The sequence below is a fragment of the Daphnia pulex genome, chromosome 3, assembly GCF_021134715.1.
Source record: "Daphnia pulex isolate KAP4 chromosome 3, ASM2113471v1".
Taxonomy (NCBI): domain Eukaryota; kingdom Metazoa; phylum Arthropoda; class Branchiopoda; order Diplostraca; family Daphniidae; genus Daphnia; species Daphnia pulex.
In genome coordinates, this window is record NC_060019.1 from 2,578,992 (window position 1) to 2,590,099 (window position 11,108).

Below are 11,108 nucleotides of genomic sequence, written 5' to 3' on the forward strand. Positions count from 1 at the left end.
CGGATAAGGCGTCAGTTTGTATCAGTACTAATAACTCGACCCCGAGTTCGATTCTACCTCCGGGCATTACCATTATCTCCCTTGTAAAGAGGTCGAGAAAGTCTTAGTCTTAGGCTGAAGTGACGCAAACAAGGAACAAGGTGCGAAACCGACAAGCCATTCCAGTAATTCGTTATACGTTCTAGATTCACGAGACCCCGATAGGGGACCCCCTCAGTTGTCCTAGAGTCCCACATTGGTTTAACGCACTCTATAGGTTTATAACCTAAAGATGTGCTGTCAATCTGGTGAAGATTACTTGTTTTGCCATATGAGCATTTATTTTAATTTTTTCCTCTCTTTTCGGATCGACAATTTATTTCAAGTTTTTGCCAAATTCTTCGTCTCCTAACGGATGTCTAAATTGAAGAAAAGTTTTGTTCCATGTTTTTTTTTTAAACTCCTGACGAACCCAAACAAGGGTCTTCTACACATAATCCTTCGTCAATACTCTCATCGTCCGCCTGGGTTTGATGGCTGAACGGTTTCAAGAAGTTCCTTGTTTGTAGTTTTTTTTTCCTTCGATTTTCTTCGATTTGTTTTTTCGATTTTTTCGATCAGTTCTCTGTTCAGCCGTTTTTGAATAATTTTATCAGCAATATCAAGCAATAGCGTCATCTACTCGCTTACTTCTTATAGCGATTGCAGTTGAATGTTGTTGTTGCCGTTTCAGTAGGCCCTATAAAACTGTCCGCCAAAATCAGCCGCTTTTTTTTTAAATAACTGTGCGTTTTTCTCGCCTTTGTGTTTATTTGATGCCAGACAGATTTCCTTATGGCTTGTTAAGGATCATTTAAGAAAAGGAATTCTTTCTTGATATCCTCAAGTTTCTTTTTTATTATTTTTTCTGATATGTTAGCGGCTTGACTTTTGTCTCTAGAACTGCCATCTGTCGATATTGCATTCACTTTATAAAGCAGTAATTATAATAATCGATTGCATTTTTTTTTACCGTTTCGTCACCTTGCGAACCTATTTCTTCATTGGTGTCTCAAAATCTATTTTTAATGTTTGCATAAGGGCTGTTCGACATCATGCATCCTCCTGCATCCTGATGAGTTGATTGTAAAGGTCGGAGACCATTTACAGTTGAATTTTTCACTTTTGGACATAATTCCTGCTCGTTTGGGGTTGGATGTATTTTTATGAAGATGAAGTGTCGCACATGCGTCATCCGAGCTTGCACAGTCTGAGTTCTCAGTTTAGAAATGATCCAATGTGCTACATGGAGAATGTAGTCCTAGTCTTTAGTCCTATGTTTTAGAACTATCGGGAAAGAAGGTGTGACTTAAAAGGAAACGGTTACTTTCCCATTTTTTCTTTTGTTGCTGGAAGATGTTATGTCCTGCTGGAGGGCAAAAATGCTCTTCTGGCTTTGGTTACGTCGTTTCTTGTTCGTATTGTTCTATGGCGCGACGTCTAGCGTGTTTTCAAAAGGCCGATCAAATTAATTGCTATTATGTAACATGTGTGGGTAAGATCGCAAACTGAAAAGAGAAAGTTCGGATCTCCGGTAATTAATAAGCAATTTCACGTTCCTCCGACATTTCTTTGCTTAATCCCCAATACAAGAATTTGTCTTCGTTGCTTCGTTCAATAACTCGCGTATTCCACATTTTATTTCGTGCTGTTTTATCAGAACTTTATTAGACTACGAAACCAAAACCCATTGAAATTTAGTGTGTTAAAATTTTACCAGTATCGATCAATCATCGATACACAAGACAAGCCATACATTTTTATTTTTACTATTTGTTACTGTGGAAGAGTGGGTGTGTTGGATAAGGCGTCACTTTTGAACAGGTGTGCCTTTCCTTGGGGATGGGAGTTCAAATCTCCCAGTGAGCATTAGAAGTTTCTCACACACCCGCTCTGGCGCCACTATGGTGTCACAAATCTAGTGAATCCAGGCATTGTGTTCTCGCCTCCCGAGTGATGACCTCTGGTGAGTTCTCATTGAACCTAGATTCCCAATTGGTAATCAGGCGCTTCAGAAATTCAGTACCTGAAGAGATGCTTGATCTAAAGTCAAGCTAGAGTGACATTCATTTTGGCTAAAATTTTTAGCATTTCTTTCTCGAATTCTTTTACGCGAGCTTTTAACTTTGATTGTATTACCTCTTTCTTAGTCAACTGAAGTCTAACATGAGCCAAGTCCAAATTGAAATTTTAAAATAAAAAAATGTGAATATCCATTCCGTGCGTTGAATTGTTGCGATAGAAGGTCATCTGTTGATGACATGTCCATTGTTCTTCCCTCAATGGAAAAGAGTAATGTTAATTGCCGACAAGTCTTAAGATAGCCATAATCCCGAAATTTTATTCCCAAGTTTCCATCGTCCTTATAGCGTTATCTCTAGGCTGCGATTAGTCGTTGTTGCCGGTTGTTGCGCCAAACGGTTTTTCGGTTGGTATCGTTCCAGGACAGTCTTCACCAGGAAAGGAGTGCTGCAATGTTTAAGATTGCCATTCTCCTTAGAAAAGTAGAAAACGTTGTGTTTGTTTTGTAATGTTTGACGACTTTTGGCAACAACTAGTTGGCCTTCTGTCAGCTTACACTGAGAATTCTCTCTAATAGGCTGCCGTTCACAAGGCGAAAACTTTTTTTTCTTTTTGCTATGTTTTAAAAACAAACGTAAACCAAATTTCCGCGGTTCAGATATCTTGCCACCTTCTTGACTAGATTTTACAATTGAAAAAAACATGAAGTTTTATCGCCATCCGTTTTGGAGATAAAACCTTTAAGTATTGACATTTAAAAAATGAAATGGTCTGTGTAGATCCACTTAAAGTTCTTTGGAATTTAAAATTGTCCGTTGTTTTTGTTATGTCACAAGTTTAAAAAAATATAATTTTGTCTTCGAATTTAATTTGGTATTAGTCATCGTTAGTTTGTTTGATATATTTCGATTCATGTTATTCCGTGACACTTTGCTTTACATTCTGTGGGGATTTAAAAACTACTTTCACCCGATTCATTCAGTCTCAGCTGGTCCAGTTAGCTCTTCACTTTACTTGGCGGCTCTTTCGAATAAGTGACTGATCCTTTCAGATAATTCCGATTCTGGAGACGTGAATTCATGCGGATTTTCTGCTGATAACTCGCACAGTCGCACAGGTGTTGAGCTTGTTTCGACTGGAAGTACACAATTCTTTCTTGTGCGTTTTGTTGATGTTACCGTTTGACACGATTCGTTTCTCGAGATCTGTTCATCTGTCATCACTTGATAAAAGACGCAATACGTGGAACGGTATTTGAAGTGATGTTGCAATCGCGCAACATTTTTCTCGTCAATACTCTTTAGAGCAACGCAATTGTCACAGTGGGAGCCATTCCAAACTGTCACGGGTTCCGCGATTTATCTGAAATATTCGCGCCTTGGCCACTTTTTTGTTGTTCTCTCCTTGATCTGTTTGTTTCTGTTAGATTTTTCTCTTCGAAATAAAAAGGTGTCGGCGGAATTAGGCTATCTATGTCGGCTCTGGTAAATGTTGTCGTGCTGCTTTGTTTTTTCGTGAAGTCGATAGTGACTATTGACAGTTGAATGGCAATTGTTTTCAAATCCGTTTTCTCTCGGCAGTTGTTTCAATATTTTTGTTTTTATCGTGACAATTGTGCCATTGTGGGATGGCGTTGGCTGTATCTTTGATCCTTTTTTGGTTGGTGTAGCTGGCGGCAATATTTGCTCTTTAACATTCTTTTTTATTTCTTGTCAAGTGGATGCTCTTGCATTTGTATAATCAACATCAGTCGATGTTCTAGGTACTGTCAATGGCATGTCTAAAGTTCCTACCGCGTCAATTTCAAACGGATATATTTCTTGCTGGGCTACTTTTCACTTCACTTAAGATGTTAACAGATTAATCTTTGCCGTTACTCAGTTCGCAATTTTTTGTCGCGATGTGGAGTGGCTATACACAGGTTCCGGCTGCTGTGTAGCCAATCACAAACTGGATATTTCGTAAGTTGGTGCGTTGCACCAAGAGGCTTTAGAGTTTCGTTGATTGTCACGAGTGCCATATCGGCCATATTGGCCATATCGATCTTCCTTGAGGCAATTTTCAATGCATGTGAGACATTCTTTGTGTGGTTTTGTGGTGTTGTCATTTGAAATTTTGATCCGAATAAACTCCTCCACTATTATAGAAACGATTAAGCAAACTGAAAAAGATTCGATTTTTTACCCATTGCTGATTGGGTTGTATGGTTAGACTCTGCCCCGAAAGTTTTGATATTTTGATTCTTGAACCTTGATCATTAGGAAGAAACATGGTTTACCCCTTTTCCGTCCGACGATTTCTTTAATCACCTAGTGAACGTTCAATTAAATAAATTGAAAGTCACAACAACCAGGCATTCGTTGTGTAAAAAAAAACCTTTTTTTTTTTTTTTTATTTCTTGTTGAGTGCGCTCTTGCATGTGTACACTCAACATTTTCTACGGTCACTTCCTATATGCAAATCCCATAGATGCAGAGGGACTTTGGCCAGTCTTGCCTGTTCAACTGTTGTTGTTGAAGTTGAAACTGACAAAGTTGTCGTTGAATTGTTGTTGTTGCTGTTGAACTTTCAACGAATAACTGTGCGCGCGAGTTGTCCGCTTTGAACTCTGTAGAGCGTCGATAAAAATATTTCAGTTAAGGAATCAAGAATCAGTTTTGTGAATTGACGAATAAGTGAAAAGGTATCGGTTTAACAAGCTGTGAGAGAAAAAATGTGCAACAGCACACAACAATTTTCGAAACAAAAATTTTTTCAAACAACAGTTTTACGTTGTCCCTAAAAGATTTCGAAAAGTGTATAGACGGACTCCACGCACGCCCCTCTCTTTGCCTAGCGTGGGTTTGGCAAATCCTATTTAAATTCTTTTTTCCTTCTTAATTGCATTTTTTCCTTTTAAATGCATTTCCTTTCTTTTTCCAAGGAAATGCTGTAGGATATTGGGGTCTCTCCTTTTTGGGTTTATGTCATAATACCACGAACGTTCACGAACACTTTTCAAAAGTTTCGCGCTATCCACATTTTGCTACGCACTTGTTAAGGACGATGAATTCGCATAAGCCATCTCTAGCTAGATTTTGGACCATTTTACGTTTCAGACTTTCAGCGCTTCCACATGTAGGTAATTGTCAAATCCAAGAGATTTCAAGAGAAAGTTATCACATGTTTGCGTCCATAAGCGTCTTATCCTCAGGGTCAGCAGTAGGTCTAACGAGTAAGCTCTGAGTTCACTGCCTTTTTTTTTCGCGAAAACTATCCATTGGTCGCTTATTTCCATTGAGAAGCTATTTTTCATCAGAGGGGTTTCCGTAGACCCGCCGATGCCATATCTTTGACATTTTTGGGTCCTAAGCTGTCAACGTTTAAGTAATCTTATTTGTTAAGTTAATTATTTTCTTATCTATAGATTGTTTGTGTCTGTTAAAGGCAAATAAGAAAATATTAAAAGGGTGAGGATGTACACGAGATTGGCGTATTAATCAACTCAAAATCGGCCATTGCTGTGTGATCGTTTACAGTTATACTTTTTCCAATTAATCATGCGTCTTATTTATTTTTCCGATCATCGAACTCTGTTGCACTCAGTGCGTAGTATGATAAATATAAATCGCACTTTGTTTTACAGTTTCGTCACCTTGCGAAACTATTTCTTCATAAGTTTCTCAACGTCTATTTTTAATATTTGCGTCACTCCACCAATGTATACTTACGAGAGGTAATTTACAAACTTGCCTCTTTACTGCAGCGAAGGAATCACGTTTCTCTAAATAATTTTGTTTTTCTTCTTCTTCCAAATTACGGACGTCGTATAGGCCTATGGGTTGAGCTCCGAATGGTTTCGCCGATCAACGAAAATATAACTCATAAATTGCACAGTATATTCTATCATATGGTTCAATTATTCAACCACTGTTTTAAACAAACAACAAACGACTACAGAAATTAACATTTTGGCATCAATGTTGAGCGTTCGTCTGGAGTTAGTAGTGAGGAACGAAATAATATTCTTATTTTCTGCCATCCTACTTGGCTTACTTTCTACGTGATTGTTAGTGCTGTAAACGCAACTCCAATAAATATCTCAACTATATATACTGAATATACAGTAGACCTACCATAAGTTTGGGAACGCGCCAGAGAAACGTATGTAAAATGGCGATTTTTGCGGCGCTCCCAAAAATCGAATTTTACAAAAATACGATTTTTAAAAAGATTAGATTTTTGGAAACGCCGCGAAAATCGACGTTCTACATGAGGTTCTCTGAAGAGACCATCCTTTTGGCACATTGCATGTTTCCATTACACAATTTAAAAAAAAAATCAAGAGATTTTATGCACAAGTATTGATCATCTGAACAAATCTGATATTGCAGTTACATATTTTGTTAGAAAGTTGTTGCTATCGAAATCTATGCTACTTTAAAAATCGAACCGATTGTTCACAAATCACACCCTTCGATAAAACGGGTTGCATGACTAGACCAGTTCCCTGGTTTATACGGTATTGGATAATAAACCAGGTTTTTTTTTTACTTTTTGATGTTACGTGGGTATATAATATATAGGTACTTTTTTGTACGGTACTTTACCGAAGTATTAAATATGACCATTGAAATATAAAAACCTATACACATGCAAAAATTATGTCAATCAGCAAAAAATAAATAGAGTAAAACATAATTTTAAAATAATCAAATTGATGAGAAATAAAAAAATAAAAATAAAAAAAACGCCCAACAAAACTATAGTCGCAATTAACAAGAAACTAGTTCGTTGATAGTCGCATAATTTTCGTCGAGTCGACACCTTTCTGTCCATGACAGGGGAAGTCATATTTTTTTGGGAAGAAAATACATCTTTCGCCTCTTTTCGGTTCGACAATTTCTTTCAAGTTTTTGCCAAATTCTTCGTCACCAAACGGATGTCTTAATTCAAGATAAGTTTCGTTCCATGTTTTTTTTACTCCTGATGCATCAAACCGAGTGTCCGCCTCTACACATAATGCTTCGTCAGTACTACTCTCGTCGTCCGTCCGAGTTTGGCTGAACGGTTTCAAGTAGTTCTTTATATCTTGAATCAGTTCTTTGTCGTCCGTTTTCAAAATGTTGTCAGCAATATCCAGCAATAGCGTCAGGTACTCCTCGTAGCGATTGCAGTCGAATTTGGCCGTTTCAGCAGGCCCTATAAGCTGGTCGCTCAAATCAGCTGCTTTTTTAAATAAACGCGCGTTTTTCACGCATTTCTGTTTATTTGATGCTGCAATACAGATTTGCTTGGCTTGATCAGAATTTAAGAAATGAAATTCTTTCTTGATCCTCCCTGCTAGCGACTTGACTTTTGTCTGTAGAATTGCCATCAGTCTATAATAGATTGAATAACAGGAGCAGTGTTTGTAATGATGTTGTAAACATGCCATGATTTCCTTCTTGATGCTGTAAAGATCGGCACAGCTTGGGCATTCGTTGCCATGCCATACTTTTTTTATTTCTTCCATCAATTTGATTGCCTTCGTTTTCGATCTGGTTGTTGGAAAATTTTTCTCTTCCCAACACAATATTTCTCTGGTGCGTTTTCGCTTCGACGAAGAATCCAAATGATCCGTTTTGGGGCTATTTTCTTCGACCCGATAAATTGTTTCGCTCACAACAGGAGGCATCTTGATAGGATTTTAAATCCAGACTATTGTTCAAATAATGTTTCTATACCATGCATAAAATACTAGTTGTTCCACCGTTCAAGTATCGAAGCGTATTTCAAACCTGTAAATAAATATTTAAGTTAATAACCAGATTTCGGTGTTATCAAATACTTGGTATATTATAGCCGACCTTTCCGACTGGGAACTTGTGGAGCCATCTCGATGGACTCGTTTGTGTTCTTAATGTCTGAATGGGAAAAATCCTCCACTTATGGAAAACCCTCCGCTTCACAGGGGAACTTGAATGTCGTAATTCTTCAGACGCGTGTGTTCACCTTCCACTTCTTCGTGTAGACTGCGGACTTCGCTGTTTCCACTGCGGAACAAATTTCCTCTCAAAGCAAGCGCTAGTGTGGCCAAAAGTTCAAAAATAGCCGATTCGTAAAGAACTCTGGTGGCTGACCCCGCTTGTATTATTTTCGGATGTTTTTATATTACCTTTCCCGAAATGTCCAGGGGACGATCAAGGTCAACGATTCCAGGGTGTAATTCACATTGGACTCATTATATTGGCTTAGTTGAGATATTTTACTCCATGAAAGCTGTAGGCCGAAAGATTTATTTAAGGTGCAACATTTTAGCTAGGTTACTCCCATAGAGTACCACATACCTTATTTCCTCTTCGGGAACTCGTTTCCCTCTATAGATATCACTGTATAGATACTGTACAAAATCCTATAGATTCGAAGGACTTCTAGACAGTCTTGTCGTTTCGTCAGTGGACGTGAGTAACTCGTCTCTCCTATTGCGCTCTTTAGAGCGACGGTTGTGTAACACCGAACAAAAACACATGGTATGCAGTCTTATATTTGGAAAAAATTGTATTTATTTATTTTTTTTATTATTCTGGTTTTTTGTCAACCCTGAAGTCTGACTCTGATATGGAAATAAATCCTGCTAGACGAATGGGATTCGCCGACGATAACTTCGTCATGATCCACGGGGACTATTATCGCATGAACGACATCTCAAATGCAAATAGGCGACCGATTATGCTGTTAGCTTGGTACACGGAATTTGCCGATATCCTGTTGCGGAACTTAAGATTGGGACTCGCTGAAGAGACTCGCCAAGACCTTGAAGAAAAAGGTGCAACTGACATTGTCAAAAAAATTGCTGAATTTTTAGAAAATACACCATCCGTTTTTTCACGTCCTGGGCAATCAACTTCTGAAGAGACACGAAATCGCAATAGGATTGTGAACAAATTAAAAATGGTAAAACAAATTCGTAACCATGGAACGCACAACAAAATTCAAGATTCATATTGGCTAGAAGCAATGCTCACATGCATGATTGATCTCTGCCAAATGCTCAAACAACTCGGAATGGCCAGCAATCGATTAAGAATCTTCGAAGCGGATTGTGTCGAGCAATTAAAAAAATTGCGAAGGTTCAATGACTTGTTTTAGACTTTATGCGCCGGTGATTGGCGTCGCGTTATCATTCGAGCCATAAAAACTTTTGTGATGTTTAATTGCTAACTTGAATACAAAGGAGATTTAATCGAAAGACTCACTTCAATCATTTAACAGGTTTAATTTAAGTATTATATCTTATCTTACGGAAACAAACAACGGCTGACTAACTTGCAGTTAAATGTCTTTCTTCAAATCTTGTTTCTCAACGAAATTCACACGAAATTGTATTACAATTTCTAGATAACAGCACTTGGTATCCTTGGATTTGACTTCAAATTGAATTCTTGTTCAATCTTCAATGGCGTAAACGTTATTTTCTGTTTGTGACGACTTGCCTTCTTGGACTATACTGAAAATAGACTGAACCTTGTTTACGCTAATGTTGTTTACGTTGTCGCCGCCAGTTTTAAAATGAGATCTGGAGCAGAGCCTCAGATTCTTTTTCCTTATGTGGCGCTGCCAGGGCGCTGCTATACGTGGAGCAATAAAAGAAACAGCTAGCGCTTCAGCATGTATAGTTGTGATTGTTCGTTTTCAACTGGCCAAAAGTTTGAGTGTGATGCTGATGTAAATTAATATATCTATTTGAAAATCTAACCTTAAACCATTTACGGATCCATCACATATTTAATTTAACTTTAGGCACAGTTATTCTCAGCTAATCGTCCTTCAATATGAACCGTCCTCTGCTGAACCATTTCTGGCACTTTTCGAGTACCAACTGCCGGAGCATCTAACGACAGCACATCAAACTACTGCGCCTACCTTTCTATTCTATTCATACCTACGCTACGACTACGATTTGAAAAGTGGATATTGTTGTGATGGACTTTGTTCCACGTTGATAACTTGATCTGCGAAACCAAAAACCAGTGAAATCAAGTCTAACTGTCGTAAGTAATTCTTTTGTATGAAGTGGCTATGTTTTCTCGCAATAGTTAAATTATCGTTACGTTGTGTCTCGTCTACACCAAACGAGACTTTCTTTCGGCGACTTCGAATTGCTAGACCGCTATCGTAATCAGTATTTCTTTGTGTTTATTGTATTGTAGATAAACCACTTGGCGGCTGCTAATAAGTTAATTTTGCCGTCTATCTGTATCCTTTTAGTCTTACTGAACAACAGGCGTTTCCTATTCGCTATACCTTTCTTTGTGATTTGTATATTTCGTGACATTTTTTTGAATAAGTTTTTTTTTTGTTCAACTCCATAAGCAATAACGTCTTTCACTTTCAAAAAGTTTTTTCTTCCATCCTACCTTTATTTTGTTCACTTCTACTTCAAGCACACGACTTAAAAACATTATTTTAAACACACTATAGTGTGTTTAATAACATTATAATGTTATCTTAATAAAAATTCTTGCATGAAAACCGACATTCATTTCTGTAAATGTGTTAGGATTTGATTTGCTTTTATCATAATTGACGTAAATGAAAACGTTATTTTCTCTACTTAAATACGTGGGTTGTTCTAACTTCTAAACTACAGATAGAAATAACACGAGTTCAAGTAAGATTAGGTACACAACATGCATCGAAGAAGAACACATGTGTCACCTTTAAATTTAACACTCTGACTCGGAACCAAAGTTAAACAAACTACCGTAGTGGTGAAATGTCCATCAGTCGTCATGTGTTGTCGCAACAATCCAGTGATTTCAAGTGTTAACAAATCTTCTCAAAATATGTTGCTGATTTTTTGAGAATGCGTCTGCGGATGACGTCAGAGGGTTCGTGACTTTGAAAAATTATGATTGATAATGATTGGAATTTTTTTATTTGTAGTCAAGTTAATCGTACTATAATAAAGTTGGTATAAAATGCTAGTGAACACAGTTCACCATAAATTTACAAGATTTTGAACGCACCCGAAATCATAAAAAATCGATTAATTTTGTTATTTAAAAAACAGATTTAAATTTATTTAAATTGTTGATTATTACGCC

General features: G+C 37.5%; 1 protein-coding gene across 1 annotated transcript; it reads left to right on the forward strand.

Annotated features, from left to right (window-relative positions):
* Window positions 1-8,441: 8,441 nt before the first annotated feature.
* Window positions 8,442-9,250, forward strand: LOC124189772. The gene is made up of 2 exons (XM_046582241.1): window positions 8,442-8,531; window positions 8,608-9,250. The coding sequence occupies exons 1-2, from the start codon at window positions 8,529-8,531 to the stop codon at window positions 9,148-9,150; spliced, it is 546 nt and encodes a 181-aa protein (XP_046438197.1). The 5' UTR covers window positions 8,442-8,528; the 3' UTR covers window positions 9,151-9,250.
* Window positions 9,251-11,108: the final 1,858 nt, after the last annotated feature.